This window comes from Mustela nigripes, chromosome 3 (assembly GCF_022355385.1).
Source record: "Mustela nigripes isolate SB6536 chromosome 3, MUSNIG.SB6536, whole genome shotgun sequence".
NCBI lineage: Eukaryota > Metazoa > Chordata > Mammalia > Carnivora > Mustelidae > Mustela > Mustela nigripes.
Genome location: NC_081559.1, coordinates 148012149 through 148029219, shown reverse-complemented (window position 1 = coordinate 148029219; position 17071 = coordinate 148012149). Strand labels below are relative to the sequence as shown.

At 37.5% G+C, this 17071-nt stretch overlaps 1 protein-coding gene across 15 annotated transcripts in view; it reads right to left on the bottom strand.

Moving 5' to 3' along the window:
- Positions 1-17071, bottom strand: part of RALYL (RALY RNA binding protein like) — a 691697-nt gene that overhangs the window by 119229 nt on the left and 555397 nt on the right. For all 15 annotated transcript variants that reach the window (XM_059394797.1, XM_059394795.1, XM_059394793.1 and 12 more), the window contains one exon: positions 15861-15936. In XM_059394797.1, the coding sequence (XP_059250780.1) occupies positions 15861-15936 (76 nt within the window). The remainder of the gene's footprint in view (positions 1-15860; positions 15937-17071) is intronic.

The window sequence follows — 17071 nt, the reverse complement described above, 5'->3', positions numbered from 1 at the left end:
TTGTGGCAAAGCAGGGCTCTGGGTCAGATGTGATGGGACAATCTGAGATGGCTAAGAGTGGGAGCAATCATTTCCTTAATAGCTTGTACGCTCTAAAGCCGAGAGGTCAAATAGGTCTTCATTTTTGTGTCAGTTCTGACTAGCTGATGGTGGCTGCTGGGAAGAAAGTGTTGATAAGAATTCTAAAACCGATTCAGGCCTCAGGGTGTAAGATGTTTGTAATTAACCTATGTCTGCCACAGAAATATAAAGGGAAAGGAGAATGTGGTGCAAATATGTATTTACCAATTCTGAGCTAATAGAAGGTACCAAAATTTGCTCAAACTTATGAAAGGAATACAAAGGTGCAAAGTCTGCTGCAGAGCCCAGATTTCTAGACATATAGTCCATATGCCAATGTGTGCAAATAATTATATGCTCTTAATGCCTCATATATGATAATAGCCAGTACTTTTTTTCATGCTATTTCATGCTATTTAAGCATTTTAACATATTTAATCTTCATAACTTCCCTGTGAAGTTGGTACAATTATCTTCTCTATTTTATACATAAGATATTGAGGCAGAGAGGGATTGTGTAACTTTCCCAAGGTCTTCAAAGCTAAAATTGTCATACAGCAGGATGATCATTCACGCAGTCTGATGAAGGCCTTACAGTATATTTGTATCACTTCCCAGTATATCATTTGTTGGCCATTAGAAGAGTGTCAAATGCACCTCAAAGCCAAGGAAAGCCAGGCTCCTTCACTCCTATTCTGAGATCTGTCTACAATGGATTCCATTTCTCTGGGGCAAAAAGCAGATTTCCTCTCAATTTCCTGTGTTACCTTTTTGCGAGGGCTTTCACGCTCAATGGAAATTTCTGCTTAAAGCTATCATCAGACCTTTTGGTAAGTCCCATTTGCAGTTACCACCATCTGTGCTCCTAACTCCAGGGACAGCTTAATGGATGGCTGTGGGATCCACCAAGAATCTCAGTGGCAGTTTGGGCATTTCACAGTCATGACTTTTGCCACATTGGAAATTGAGGCTGCGGGGCTCATCTCCCTCGCACAGGCTGTAATGTGTCTTCACAACTCTGTCAGGAGGATCAAGCTGCAGTGAAAGGAAGGGACAGGAAGTATAAAGAAGAACCTCATGGCAAGAAAGATTATTACCCACCAGCAGATTCTCCTGGGAGACTGGAAATGCTCACTCCACTTGCCCTGGGGGTAGGAGTAGTAGATATTTGGCCCAGGCAGGGTATAGAGTCTAACCCTCGCAGCATTCTGATTCCAGACTCAACCTCCCCACCCCTCACATGGGAAGGGGGGTGCACACAACTGCGTGGATCTTTCCGTTCAAAGAAGAAAAATGATTTTCTGAAAAGAGATACTTTCAAACTCCATTATTTCGATGTTGGAAGATTTGCTCATCTCCGTTCCAAGGCTGTGTGGTGAAAGGAAGGAGATTTCAGAAAAACTAGAGAATGGCGGCTCATCTGTCTCTTTCAATTGTTTTATTTAGCCACTTGCTAATAACTGTTAGATCCTACGGAGAAACGGTGCATCTGCCAAGAGCACAGACTGGAAAAGCTGGTCATCAGTCACAGAGCTATCCAGTTTCAAATCTCAATCCTCGGTCCCACTTTTTGCAGCATTATGATGTCATTGATTTTTTTTTTCCTCCATTGGAAACAAAGGGATCAGAGGCAACACAATGCTGCACAGTCTTTCGATTGCCAGTCACAGTATGTTGTACAGAGTGTGAATGGCGCTAAAAAGCCACAAAGCACGTAGTCACAGGCCAGCCTTGGTAGGCTGAGAGGAGCAGTCAGCTTCTGTCCTCACCTGCCTCCCTCCACTCTCCCTCTAGTCCCCACGTTGCTTCTGGACCCCACGCTCTCTGTCCCACTCAATTCCCCAGGCAGCCTCACTCCCTCTTCTGTCTTCTCTTAGTAAAATGCTTGAAACTCATTCCACACAAGCTGGGACTGAAGGTGGGTCTGGGTTGGGGAGACCATGGTTCATCGGCGCATGTTTTGCTTAGCTGCCTTGCTGCCCTCTTTCCTGGAACAAACTTGTCTGGAAGATTAATCTCCGGTCTTGGTAACCTCAACCTCTCCCAGACCCAGAGTTCCCCCACTCAGGTCTTTGAAAACATTAAATCCTGGCACCAAATGAATGTCAGAATTTAATGACCTCAACTGCCACATGTGAACAAAATTGCGTGAGACTCATCACCTGCCTGGATCCTCCATATGACCTCTTCGGGATTGTTTTGAAAGTTTCACCTCATGGGCAGGGGGGTGGTGGGGTAGGTAGGAGGGTGGAGGAGTGGGGGTGGGGGGTGAGGGGGTGGGACCTGCATCTCGGTTTCATGTTAGTGTTGCCCTCCAGCCCTGCTGGGGGGGCTATTTTACCAGACCTTGGGTTTATAATTCCAGGTCGCATCCATTTCTGGGCGGCTCTCTGAGTTAATTCTGCAGGATTGAGCCAGGACCCTAAGTGATGGTTGTAGTCTTGTTGAAGTCTCCAGCAGTCTCCACAGTGCTAAGACCGCTGAAAAAATCATTATTTACCAAGAACTTTGAAGAACACTTCATCCACCTTCCTGAAAACATTTTTATCACTGAGTTTCATACCGCTTAGTCTACCTCACTAGTTGTTTCTTTTGAGTCCCCTTTGCTGGATCCTGACTTCAAATATTGATATGTTCTTGAGCTCAGTCCTTGGAATTCTTCTGTTTTTTATCTTTAATTATCCCTCTGGTGTTTGTTCTCATCCAGTCTCATGGCTTTGAATGCCATCTACACAGTGATGACTCACAAATGGGCATATCCAGTCCGGACCTCTTCCTGGACTCCAGATTACGTATCTATCTACTCGACATTTTCACTTAGATACCTTCACTTTAACAAAAATCAAATTCCTCATCTCTACTCCCCACTTTGGCCTCCTCCAATCTCTGCCATGAGTATTGTTCATCTCACTTAACTGCAGCTTCATGTGTTCAGATACTCGGTCCAGAAACCTTGGCGATCTCTATGGGAGACAGTCTGCTCATTGTCAATCCCTTCCTTCTGTGCATTAAGATCTAGAGTCTCTGTCCCTCATATTCTATATGAACTGGCCTTATAACCTCACTCTCATGAGTATCATGTGGCAGATGTGACACTGCAGAATTTTCAAGAGGACAGGCAGCTTCTTTCTCCTCTTTGATCATGGTCACTATAAGAAGATGATTAGTCTGAGACCACTGTGTCATAATGAAATCCAAGCTAACCACAGGGAGAGACCATGTGGAGAAAGACGCTCAGTCATCACAGTTGTTCTCCCCATCCCCCACTGAAGTGCCAGACAGGGAAGCACAGAAGCCATGTGGATATCACGAAGAACAGACCTGCTCAGCCAAACCCATCCCAGATTGCTGAATACAACAAATAATACATTTTTTTAAAAAAATGCTAGTACATATTATCTCGCAGTAGATAATAATATCTTTGACTTTGTTCCTTCTCTCAAGGTCCACACACAAGTTGTACTTTTGTGAACTCTACTTTCAAAATATATCCATGGCATAACCACTCCTTTCATCTCAACTTTTACCCCTTGCTTTGAGTCATAACCTTTGGAGAGTTCTTCCACGTTCCCCCCTTGCTCTTTCATAAACTATTCTCAACATAAAACTAAAGCGACCATTCAAAATTTAAGAGTTGTCATGGTACTCCTTCTTCTAAAATCTTCCAAAGGCTCTCAGTTTCACTTCAAGTGAAAGCCAAAGTACTTCGATGGTCTGCAAGGCTCAACATGATCTGGCACACTATGTCTGCCTTAGCCTCTCACCTCCTCCCAACCCTCAGTTTTGCTTGATTCTGCTCCAGAAACATGGGCCTTCTTGCTTTGGACCAACACTTGGGTGCCCTTCTGCTTTAAGGATTTTGTGCTGCTCATCCCTCTGCCCGGAATGCTTTTCCTCAGGTGACACTTTACCTGTTCATCACCTCCTTCAAGTCTTTGCTCAACTATCACCTTCTCATCCACCTCCTCACTCATTCAAAATTGTTGAGATCGAAGATTCTTCTCCAAGTCTCTAGCATTCCTCAGAACACTCTCAGGGCTGCCCCATGTGAAATCCTTCATCTGTCTTTACCAATTCATGTTATCTCTAAATGCCATCTAATAACTTCTTGTCTGCATTATGCTTCTCTATCCACAAAGCTGTTTTTTCTTGCTTTTTTAAAAAACAATTCAGCGTAATTTTTAAAAAATAAGATATTTGATTTTTCAGTTAAAATGGATGCTTAATATTTGTTGTTTCTTTCATAATATCTCTATGTTTTCTCATGCCAAGAGCTTCAACTTTTTAAATACTCATTTTAGTCCATATTTTCAAATGCTGATTATATAATTTTTCTTCCTAAACACTCTAAACATTAGATTACTATCTTGAGTTTAAGTAATACAGAGTTAAAAAAAAAAAAAGAGAGAAAAAGACAACCTTCAGCAAATCAAGAAATCAGAAGTTACAGTTTGACTTCGATTACTCCAGAATTCTCACAATATCACAATAAGGTCTGCACCCTGATGTTGTGGATAGTTTCATTAAGATTTGCTAAGCAATCCAACTTCAAATGCTATTTCGCACATGATTATCTGTGATTTGTGGGTCTTTCTTTTCCCTTTCTTCATAAGTACATTCTGATACATTTACTGTACTCAGACTCATTACCAGTGGTTTTCTTGTATTAATTGAATCTCTCCATTAAAAGTTTGCAACACAGAACCTATTCCCTCTTTCTCTGTCATGTCCCATGCTCTGTATACTAAGGACATAACCTGGGCTTTATTCCAAACTATTCTGTTACTATTTGTAGCTCACGTACACTGTGCCCTTTCTCAAAGCATCAGTAGCAGCAAAGCAACTAGATTACAGCTTTAAATACAAAGAGGGACAGTTATTATCAGGCCAGCTCCTTTTTCTTACTACCGATTCCCTAATCTGTAGTCAGAGCTGCCATCACTACACATTCCTGTACCTTATTTTATTGCATCACTTAAGGGCTCATAAATTTTGACTTTTTCATTTTTGAAGATTAGATGACTTCAGCTGCTCTCCCCTGCACCCTACTCCTTGCTCTCCCCTCTGCACACGGAGCTCCTCATCCCACTATGGCAGACTGACTGATAGGTCACTTCCGGCAGTCAGCCCAGAGTTAACTGCTTAGTCCCACAAGGCTGTTGGCCTGCGCTGAATGTTAATGAAGTTGCCCCTTTTAGAACACTAACTTTTTGAATAACCACAGTAACTAAAGAAGTGTAGTTCCAAAAATGAAGGGCTGTATCTATTGAATTGGTTTTGCACAAGACTAAGCACAAAAAGTCCTCATTGTTGCCTGTTGTGAATGCTTTTGTGTGATGTTTATCATCTGCAACTGGAAAAATCTGCCTTTTAAATCTGTCTCTCTTTCCCTTTGGTTATAAAATTCTCATTAAAGAATATTTGCATTAGGTATTAAAGTTAAAAGAAAAATATCACCCATATCCTTGCTGTCCAAAGAATTACAGCTAATATTTTGATCTCTGTTTTTTTTTTCCTGTGTATATTTGTTTCATTTGTTAAGTGGTTTTGGTTGTATGTTTATATAATATATGATATTTATATAATTATATACTGTTAATATAATTTTGCTTCTTTGTCTACTCAAACCTTAAAGTTTTTCCATGTCATTATGAATACTTCATGAACATTCCATCTAGTGAATGTGCCCATACCCATTTTTACATAATGTTTTGGCGGGATCAGATTGTTCAATGTTATAAACAAAACTCAAAGAACATCTTAAGAATAATTTCATATATTTTCACATTGTTTAAATATTTAGAATTATTTTCTTAGATACACTTTTGGAAATGGAATTGCTTAGTTAAAAGATATGAATATTTTAAGATCCCGGATCAAGTTTGAAGGAAAAATAGGAATAAACTTGATAATAAAGCACTTTTGCTTTTCTTTTGTATTTGGATTACAAAACAAATAACAGAATACCAGAGTGTTAGAGGTATGAATCAAGTAAGAAATGGTTTAACTCAATTCCTTCATGTTCCAAGAAAGCTGAACTTAAAAGAGTTTGTATTGCTTATAATCACTTAGCTGGCATGGGGTGACAGAAGCAGATACATGATGTGGTTGTAGGTTTCCTAAATTCCAATCCAAGACTCCTTCTAATGACCACAGTCTTTCCGGACTGAGTGATTCTAACACATAAGCAGAAATTTTGCCAGAGAGAAGATATTTCAAACAAGTATTAAAGGATAAACACTGTAACACTTCAATTTCATTTGCAATGTATTATGCTTAACTCAAAACAAGCCCCTTGTCCTTTTATTCCACTGTATAGTAAACAAATGAAATACACATCACTGCTTGGGGTCGGAAGAAAATCCACTAGTACACTGAGTATTCTGCTATTTAACAATACCAATAAGGTTGAATTGTCAATCGTGCTATCATTCCACTAGAAGGAAATTTTTGAAAGTTTATTAGAGTTAATTAATTTCCAAAAGAACAAATTTTTGTGAGACACATTCATCATACATGGCTGACTAATAATAATCTAGTGAGACTAAGGCTGCCTTTTTTTGCCCTCATCTTTCTAGACATCAAAAAAAGAGGCATTTTGAGCTTTGCTTTTAGCACTTACAACCCAATTGGAAGAATTAGTCTTGCATTTAATTTACATAATTTTTATAAGAAAATTTGTGGACCATTTTCTAATTAATATATTTAAAGCTAACCAAAGCTAACAAACTTCACCTTTTGACTGCGCAAAACTTGCTCATAATTAAAATCTAAAAAAATCTTTCTATAACTCAACATTTTCTATTAGTTTATAATTTGTGATAAGTTTTTGCAAACTTTAATTGACCAGGAGAAAATGCATTTTTATAAAAATAGCAAAATTAGATACTTTTACAAAATACTTAAAAGTCATTCATGTTGTAAAAGTGAGAAAAGATGACAGATGAAAAAAGTGCTTTGGCCTCTCATTAATCCAGTTACGTCCATCTAGATTGTGAACATTTATTTCATCTTTTCTCCTCTCCCTATTTTTTTGTACTCAGACATTCCTCTACCTCACAACACTTCTCTTATTACTATTTTTTTTTTCTTACTTAGAAGATAAGCAGTTGGTATGGTCACAAAGCATCCTTGTAAGTGAGCTGGGAATATTATAGTAAAAGCTCTGGAACTTCAGAGGAGCAATCGATGAGGTGGTACAAAACATTAAGTGCTCAGGAAGGGAAGTAATATAAGGAACTTCTCATCAGTCTTGCATAAGCAAGTCCGTAAATTATCGCTCTTTATTGTACTTAAAAAAAAAAAAAGGGATGACACCTTGGAAATTTAACACTCCCTCTTGAAAATTAGGAAAAATATTTCCCCTCCCTCCTTTTCCCTTGTTCATGTACAGTAGGAAATTAGTCATTATGTCTTTGAAATATACATAAATCTCTTTAAAAACTAGGTAGGTCTTGATGACCTAGTTCTGTTTTGTTTTGTTTTGTTTTGTTTTGTTTTTTGAGGACATGGGAGCCATGTTTTGAGATGTTATGAGGACATCTCTATGAAATGTTAAGAATCAAAGGAGATAGCACCCCCATCTCCCAGGTTCTGTGGGATGGTAGGACTCTAACTTAGGTGTTCCAGGTTGCAAAACTACCTGTCATAAAGATAGAAGAAGCTTAATTTTCATCTGGATAAGAAACTGCCAATTAGTTAACCCAAATCATCACCCCAAACACCAGGTGAATTTACAATGAACTATGGATGACAAGTGGTGGTGGATGACAAATGGTTACTCAAGGATTAGTTATTATTTATCCTGAGAACATGTACAGAACGGGTTATATCTGCTTTGCCGTGTTAAAAGGTGAGATTTCTTTCTTTGGGAACTCTTCGCAGATCACCTGTGATGTGCATCACGTTCTGGGTGATTATTCAATAAAAAAACTGTTTTCCTTCTTTACTACCTTTGTGGAAAGCATTTCTGGGTTGGGGAAAGATCTTGATTTTCATTATATTAATAACAGCTAAGGAAAGGGTACCACTCCCACACTAAAGATTTTTTAGTCTTTAATCTTATTTGTTTAAAATAGGACTTTAGGCACAGTTCAGTTTCTTTCATGATCTTTCATGTAGTCTTATGGGAAAGGAAGCATATTCTGAAATTTCCAACTTAATGTGCACATTGAGGAGACAGATGAGACGTGAGCCCTTGGTGGACAAAGAAGGAATGAAATAACTCTTTGAAATGAAAAACAACGAATTTAAAATTAGCTTAGGTTGGAAATTCAGGGACCAAATTTCTCTACCAAGGGCTCTTCTAAAAAACAAGTCACTAGATCTAAAGTTAATGACCAAATAAATAAAATGATGAAAACAACTGAAATCAGCACTGAGAGTGGAGACACTCCACCTTATAAAGAAGACGGCATTGTCTTTTGGAAGACAAAAATCCAGAAGGCACCTTCCGCCCAGGCAGGGAACCTTTACATATTGACACAGTGTGATATGACTTATCATCCTCCTGTGCTTTGTGGGGACTAGTGGTGTTTCTGTTAGTGCTCTAACCTTAATACCCCCATCATGCAAAGCAAGAAGAATAAAAACATAGTGAGACACGAAGAGCATATAGCATAAAAGGCCATAACATTTGAGTCCTGCTGATAAGGAGACTTTGGTTCAACAGAAAAACCCCATTCTCAGAAATCAAAGAAAGCCACTATTTCAGGACAGGCTGCAGCTTCTAAAGTAAAGTTGTCAGCTAGAAGAAAAGACTTGACTGTTTTCATCTGTCCCTGCCGGCTGTGAGGAAGAGCAGAACTTTCAGCCCCTTCTATCCCATGCTGGGTTTACTGTTCCTTTTCCATCTCTCCCCATCCTAGAGGAAGATTAAGTAACAAGTCAAAGGTCATAAACAACCAAGCATGGTCTTTTTCTTTCTGTCCTTGGGAATATGTAGATAAGCCAACCGAGGGGTCAGCCCACTCTTGCTTTCAGTCTCCTTCTCTTACGCAGCTAATATGGATAATTTGTCTGGAGATCTAGCTATCCTGGAATGTCACTCTTTTTTAGTTTTATGCAATTTGTTACAAGATGGTAAACTGTCTTGGGAGAAGCAGAAAAAAAGTCAGTGTGGCTCGCTCTTGGTTTTTATATACTCCATGAGAAAAGTTCCATTAGTTTAAAAATACTTTGTGTGCATGAGTGTGTGTGTGTGTGTGTGTGTGTGTGTGTTTATTGTATAGCTAGTACTGAAGGTACTATCTACTGTATTGTTTAGATATTTTTATATGTGATAAGTTTCTCTGAGAAGAGAGAGGGAAAAATAGTTTCTTTTTTTAAAAAAAGATTTTATTTATTTATTTGAGAGAAAGAGGATGAGCAGGGGAAGGGGCAAAGGGAGAGGGACACGCAGACTCCCTGCTGAGCAGGGAACCCAATGCAGGGCCCGATCCCAGGACACTGAGATCATAACCTGAGCCAAAGACAGATGCTTAACTAACTAAGCCACCCAGGCGCCCCAGGGAAAAGTAGTTTCTTATTACAAATTGAAGTAGTTGCTTTTAATAGATGGTTACATACCTTACCATGCATCCCTTTTTGCCCTAACTCTTGGGTATCTCGTAGCTAAGTTCAGTGCTCACTTTTTATTATTACGTAAGTTTTCTAAATATAATTTGCTTGATGCTATCTGCCGTATCCCACAACCAACACCTACCTAATTCTTGATTCTTACTATTTACCTCTTTTTAAAATTGGTTGCATGGTTTTGCTTCCTTTGATTTTATTATAAATTACCTCAAATCAAACAAATAGAGCTGTACTCTTTCAAAAAGCCATAGAGATGAATTCTCTGCTTTAAGAAATTGCACCATCCAGTCTCCCTTTACTGTTTCCACGTTCTTTCCATACGCAAGAAGATATTTATTCATAGATATTTATGCATCAAAACCATCACACAAGATTGCAACTAGGCCATTCCTTAACCTAGCAGAGAACTGCCTGCAGCGGAACTATTTTAATGGGGATAGTGTCAGCATTTCTCCAAACATTTTAAATTAAAAGGTTTATAAATTACATTTGCTTAGTGTTGAAATATGAGGGACATACTTTAAGTAAATGTAATCTTTTTTTTCCCCCCAAAATATCTTTTTAGCCAGTTATAGAAAATGCTAACCTGTTCGGTTGACTGCATTTTAGCAACATTATCACAGCTCAAGGCTCATTGAAAATACTTCTTAAAATACTTTATTATAGACCTTTTTCTTTGAATAATCATAATAATGAGAATAACTACAATTTACAGAGCATCTATAACAGTTCCAGACGCCTTAACTATATCATCTTTCAGGAAATTTTTATTCTTCCTTCACGCAGCTGAAGAAGCTAATGAATTAGAGACGGAGTTCAAATCACGGCTAATGCTAAGCCAATTTTAGGATGCGGCCCTGTCTGACACTCTTTCCACCAAACATTCCCACATAATGCATCTGCACAGTTTTAAACCATCCTCAAAGTGTGTGCTTGGGACTTTTTCTGGTTTAGAGCATTTCATGTTCCCTAGAGAAGTGAATTAAAGAGAAGTCACCCTCAATTACCCAGACGTATGGATATTCAGGTTGGAGTTTTAGAAGTGGATTTTTTTTTTTTTTTTTTTTTTTTGTATTTTCTCTTGTGGACATTGGCGACCACATTTTTCTATGCCAGTAATCTGAATGCCCAAAATTGAACCAGGAGCTAAAAGAGACTGTGATTGCTACATAGACCCAGCAACAACGTACTTTTAAACTGAACTCTGTAGAAGTGTCAGTGCTGGGGCTTGTGCCCACTCCAGAAGGCCAGGGTGCATCAGCACAGGGGGTGGGAGTAACAGTTTTCTGTCCTCTTCACATTCCACTTAAAAGCCACAGAGTTCATTCCCAGATGGCTTTCTGAGTGGGCTCACCTGACTAGGTGAGTGAATGGAAACCTTTACCAGGGCAAAGGAAGCACTGACACTGGGTGTACTAAGCTTCTGAAAATGAAATGTTTATGTGTATTATCCTTGACATTATAAAGGGAGACACAAAATAAATAAAATAATCAATATCTAATTGGTAAACATTCCTCAGCAAACAGAGCAAGTCAATGAAGCAGAGATGTCCAGGATGCTTTTCCTTCATATTGATTTTTGCTCTTTAACATTAGCTGAAATTAGCCTCTATTGTTTTTGTTTCAACTGTCAAGGTCCTAGGGGACATTTTAGGTTACTTGAGGATTCCATAATGTGCCCGAGTCACCATGAAGGATGACAACAGAATTCACCTAGGTCGAGTGGTAAACAAATCAGCAGAGATATTTTGCTGCAGAGTCTTTTTACTTGTTCCAGGCTCTAAAAGTGTTTTGGTCACTGAAGTTCCTATAATATAACCTGTCTTCATGGTTATCACCATTAATTGCTGTGATCTTCAAAGAGCAGTACTATAGGTCATCCTGTGACAATCTTAGTATATGTGCTGCCGAAGCGAGCACATCCTGTGACAATCTTAAGGAGCCTTAAAGTTACTTGTGGTGACAATCTTGATTTCCACAGTCATCACTGTGAGGTGGAAAGGTTGCTATAAAAGACATTTGTACAACCATATTTGGCATAAAACCGTATTTGGGAGTGATACCTAGTAAGATCTATGCAACGAGTGGGATGAAGCTTGATTTCATGTTTCTTACTGTGCTGTGTTCCCTTTGACTGGGAGGGCTGCCTCTAGGTGAGTGAAAACCTGTACTTGGTCAGCTCTGATAAATAGTATCTTTGTTCTCTGGTTGTCAGCTTTACTCACATCAGAGAGGAAAGGTCTCTCTCCTTTATAAGCGGAAACAAAACCATCATGCAATTATTCTCATTTAGCTATTATTTAGTGTTAATTAGAACTTGGCATGCTGCGGAACTCTCTTCCTGGGGGAGGATTTTATTTTAGACCCTCATAGACACTGTGTAATGTACACAGCATATTTGAAGCAACGATTTATTAAAAGTTACAATATTTTCCCTAGAGAATACATTTGCTCTTCACCATTAGGACTAGGTCCAATATTTATGGGCTGTTCACAAAAGATTAATTATGTTTCATTTACAAATAGCCTCTAATGGGAGACATTTTTATTACAAGTGCTATTCTAATGAATTGTCTGCCTTTATGAATTCATGTCTAAGACTGAAATAATTTCTTTTGCTTCCTTTCCTCAACCCTATATTTGAGCCTGCTGTTGTTCATCATGTCTTTCCTATTTCTTCTAACAGATTCATGTGATCATCCCCTCAGTTGCCTAAACTGGAAACCTTGGACATATTTGGGACTCTCACTCGTCCTTCCATTCCATTTCCAATTCTCACCATATTCAAATGACTCTGTTGCTCATAGAATAAAAGTCAAATCTTCTTAATCTGATAAGCAGGTATATTAAAATCCCGATAACCTGAGCCACCATAGCATTCCAGCATTCCACTGTTCTTCACCAAGTGAACTATAATAGTTCTCACCATGTGATGCTCTTCTTCATTTCTCTGCCTATGACCTTGTTCATATTTTCTTTGCCCAGCATGCCCTTCTTTCTCTTTGTCTACATACTAAGTGAATGCCTGACTGGAAACCAGCTCAAGTGTCACCCAGACTTTTCACTCCCCTCCCCGTTGGCAGGATTATTAACTCATTTATTTTCTTCTAGAACTGGATGTATACTTTATTTATGTTCTTTATGTATATGTACATCTAACTCATGTGTAACAGTAAATATTTTAAAGCTTCAGTATGTTTCTAAAATTTTTTCTGTCTTTCATGTATATCATGTTAATTTAGCACATGATAAAGGCTTGGTGAGGGTTGCTTGGTTAAACTGAAAGTCCTGTTAAAAGAAGTAACAGAACGGAGTAATGTCTCAGTGTGTATTCCATGTAAATACTGCTTTGTGGTTGATGATGGAGAAGAAATGGATACAGATAAAGAAGAAAGTCTGATAGCACACCATACACATCCCTAACAGAATAAATAGATACAGAGACATAGCAGTTTAAAGCACAAAGGTATATCAGAGGCTACCAATAGTCACAAAAATAATCTACTTTTATTTCATTTGTTCTCTCCTTGCCTTGTAGCCTTGGCATTTCCATGTCATTTGCCTTGAAAAACAGCTACCACAGTGCCTAAACCATAGTAGACACACAATAAACATGTCTTGTATGAATGAATGGACGGATGGATGGATGGGTGGATGGAGAAATGAAATTATTCCAGCTCTTTCATTTCACAGTTCAGAAAAACAGACCAAAGGTACAAAGACTAGGAAAGCAGAAACAACCTCTTTTCAAGCTGCTGTCATATGCCCTACACTAAACTAGGTGCTTTTGCCTCAGTTATTTAATTTTATTCTATGAAGAAAATTATACGACCATTATGTGAGATAAAGAATTTGAAGCTCACAATCTGTGTGCCCTATGATCACAATAATTGTTTGTTCTTGTTCTTATGTTATGTCTAGTGTAGAGTCTTTTCAGTGCCACCTGCTGGCATGATATTGATGGACAGAAATATAACTGATTATTGGTTTTGGGGAGCAGGAATCTCTGCTTTTTATAATCTGTATTTTTTAGATAGTAGCAGGTGAGTAAATATGGGGAAAGGGGATCTAGTCACAAGATCAATAGAATTGATGGCTGAAAACCAGTTTAGTTCCTTATCTTGACACTTTAGTTGGGGCAAGTCCTTTATTGTCTTGGAAAGGTAGTTTTCTTATTTATAATGCAATGCACACAATACCAACTTGTGGTGTTCTATGGTGAACAGATGAATACGACCTATGAAAACACAGTTTGCCCACATAAAAAGAAGGTATTACTATTATGATGCTTATGTAAGAATAAGAAAGTGTGTATAAAAAGCCTTTCTCAGCTGCACATTTGCGCTCTTCTGTTCCCTTTGTTACCGCTTTGTAATTTCACAACATCCTAGCCTTCATTTGTGTAAACAGATGAGAATAGGATAAATAAGCATTTCTCTACTAATGCGATTTGTATACAATATATCAGATTAAATGAGCTTCTGCTTCTGATTTGTTTGAATTCACAATTTAACATAATTTGGTAATAGAGAAATAATAGTTGAAAAGACATCTGTTTCTTGTCATAAGCTTCTATTTTCATAAGAAAATCAAAGCAGTCCAAGAACAGGAAAATTATGAAAACTAACATTACTGCACCGTATTAACTCTCTGATGAGAGAAAAAAGCCACGGACAGTTTGTTTTGTTAATTATTGAAAATTCGACTTTTCAAATGTTCTGCATTAGTGGCAGTTCTACGCATACATTTAAAAATGAACCTGATCAAAAAAGAACTTGCATTTTTCAGTTTTATTAATATTATCCTTTACCTCAAACAAGGTACAGAAAGTATCACTTGCTTTTGGTTGGTGACTTCATTTCTGACCCTTAACATCAATACTACCTTATGGTCATTTATTAAATTAGTCAAGACCTGCACCTTTCCATTTTTATATAAATTTTAAGTTAAAATTAAATCCACACAGTCAAAATAATAAGAGTAATTAAGACATATTTTCAATATATCCTTTAGGATCTCTGATGGTCATACATTAGAGATCTCTGTGGTGTTAGGAATGAATAGGACCTTGAAATTCATCTAATTCTGACCCTTTTCTTTCATAGTTTGGGAAATGAGGCTGTGAATGGCTGAAAAAAGGAGATATGCCAGTTCTTAGAGAACAAAGACAAAAAAAAAAAAAAACAACACCTTCAAGCTAGCTTTTGAGCACTCTTCTTACTGTACTAGATCAGAATATAATCAATTTTGACAAGTATAACTCAATTCTCATTTACCCACATAATATCAGGGAAAACTTTGCTCAACACTTACATTAGCTCTTTGGATATAGACACTGATGGAATGAAGATATGTATCTGGGAGAAGATTAAATAAATTGGACAATTGCTTGGAATAATTGGCTAAGTCTAACAAAAGGGGATATGTCTTCTTCCCAAAAGGAATTGAATTTTACTTAACATGATAGAAGTTTACATAGAACGATAAAGATACTCTATCCACCTATAACTGAAATTATGGGTGTGAACACTGATAAACTGGGGCATGTAGAAGGGAAAGAAAAGAATGTGAAGTTGACTGAGACCCAAGTATATTAGGAAAAGTTAAGGGTAGTTAGGTATGTGTCTCTGGAGAATGGAAGGTCTGCCTCTGCTGTTGTAGAGAAATAGGGGTGAAATGAACATGTAGTTTGCAACTGAAAAGGCTGAATGATCAGGTGGAAAGAATTCAAGATATAACATCAGAAAGCATAAGTCTGAATTTTGGTGCCATCATTTACAAGTGGTATGACCTAGAAAAATCTCTAAGAAAATGCACATCAGGTTCTTGATCTGTAAGATGAAAGTAGCAATATCTATAACGCAGGATGGTTATGAAAATTAAGTTAAATTATACAACATCGGAAAAATACCTACAGTACACAGCATGCAGTACTCAAAAGATAATTGACCTTTCCACTGCTTTGTCAGTAGAGTCATGAGATATTTTTATTAGATTTTATTAGGGGAGTATCTTGTATAGGGGTTAAGTGGAGATAGGAAGGTTAAATGTACAAGATCCCTGCCAATGCTGTGTGACATATTTATATGTTGATCACCAGCATTTTGTTGTACTTTATACCAGGAAAGATTGTTCTTTAACATATTTGATTCCTTATCGGTTATACTGCCTTTTAAAGTCATGACAAGTTTCCATTACTATATCTTGCAAAATTGCTTACTTACCTATAAAGTGCAGAGAGGGGCCTCTTGTTTCCAGGTTTTGGTCTATATGGTTTGGGTTCGCCTGCCATATTGATATCTGAAAGCAAAAAATAATATATAGCACTGATTAGGAAAAATGAATCCATTTGAGAAAGCAAATCACGAGGTTTTCTTTTTCCTTTTGCCATTTGCCTCTACAAATGTTATATGCCATTTATTTATTCAATGGTTATTTTTCTCCAGCCTATGCTAGGCCAGCCACTGCTTGGTACTTATGCCATGTACCAATCTGGTTAGCTCCATGCCCTCGTAAAACTTACTTTTACTGGGGAAGAAATAGATAGTAAATAACAAACAAAATAAATAATAAAAATATGTAACATATTAGAAAGTGATAAGAACTATGGAAAAAAAAGACAATGTTCAATGAGGTAGGGAAATTAAGAATGTTTAGTAAAATAGAGAGAGAGAAAGAGATATCCTTCTAAATTGGATTTTTGCCAGAAATAACTTGGTTTGCATAGATTTTTGCATGAAATAGAGCTTTGTTCATAAGACGAATTATTAATGTTCCTTGACAATATCTTTCCACCTACGTAGGAAAGGAATGTAGAAGGCTGGAATTGTAGAGCATACCAAGTTTACTGAGGGAATAACAAACACAATGCACTCAGCAGCTAGAATGTGTAGTTATAGTTTTGGGGTAGTCAGAAGAAGAGAGCACATCCTTGGCCTTCTGAACTAAAACTGTGATAAAATCTCTAAGATAAGATGATAAGATACTTAAATACATAACAAGAGTATTTACATACAGTTGACCAACTTCTGTCTTAAAGATGATTGTAAAACTGTAAGGGGGTTAGAAAGTTGGGTGACAAAGATTCGGAAAATTACACAAAATACAAGATTTAATAAAGTTAAAATTTCTGAAACATGATAAGAAGGAAAATCTAAAAAAGGGCAAACTTCAAGAAAAGCTTTGAAAGAAGTGAGGGACATTATTTTGACAGAAAAGAAAAGAAATGCTTCTCTTCCTTACAGTGGCCAACCAGCAGTGAAAATAACCAAAATTTCTACGTAAAATACAGCGATGCTTGAACACTGGTGTGAACTACACTGTCCATTTATATGCAGATTTTTTTCAATAAATACAATATAGTGCTATAGTAATGTATTTTATGATTTTATTGACATTTTCTTTTCTCTAGTAGCTTACTTCTATTATAAGAGCA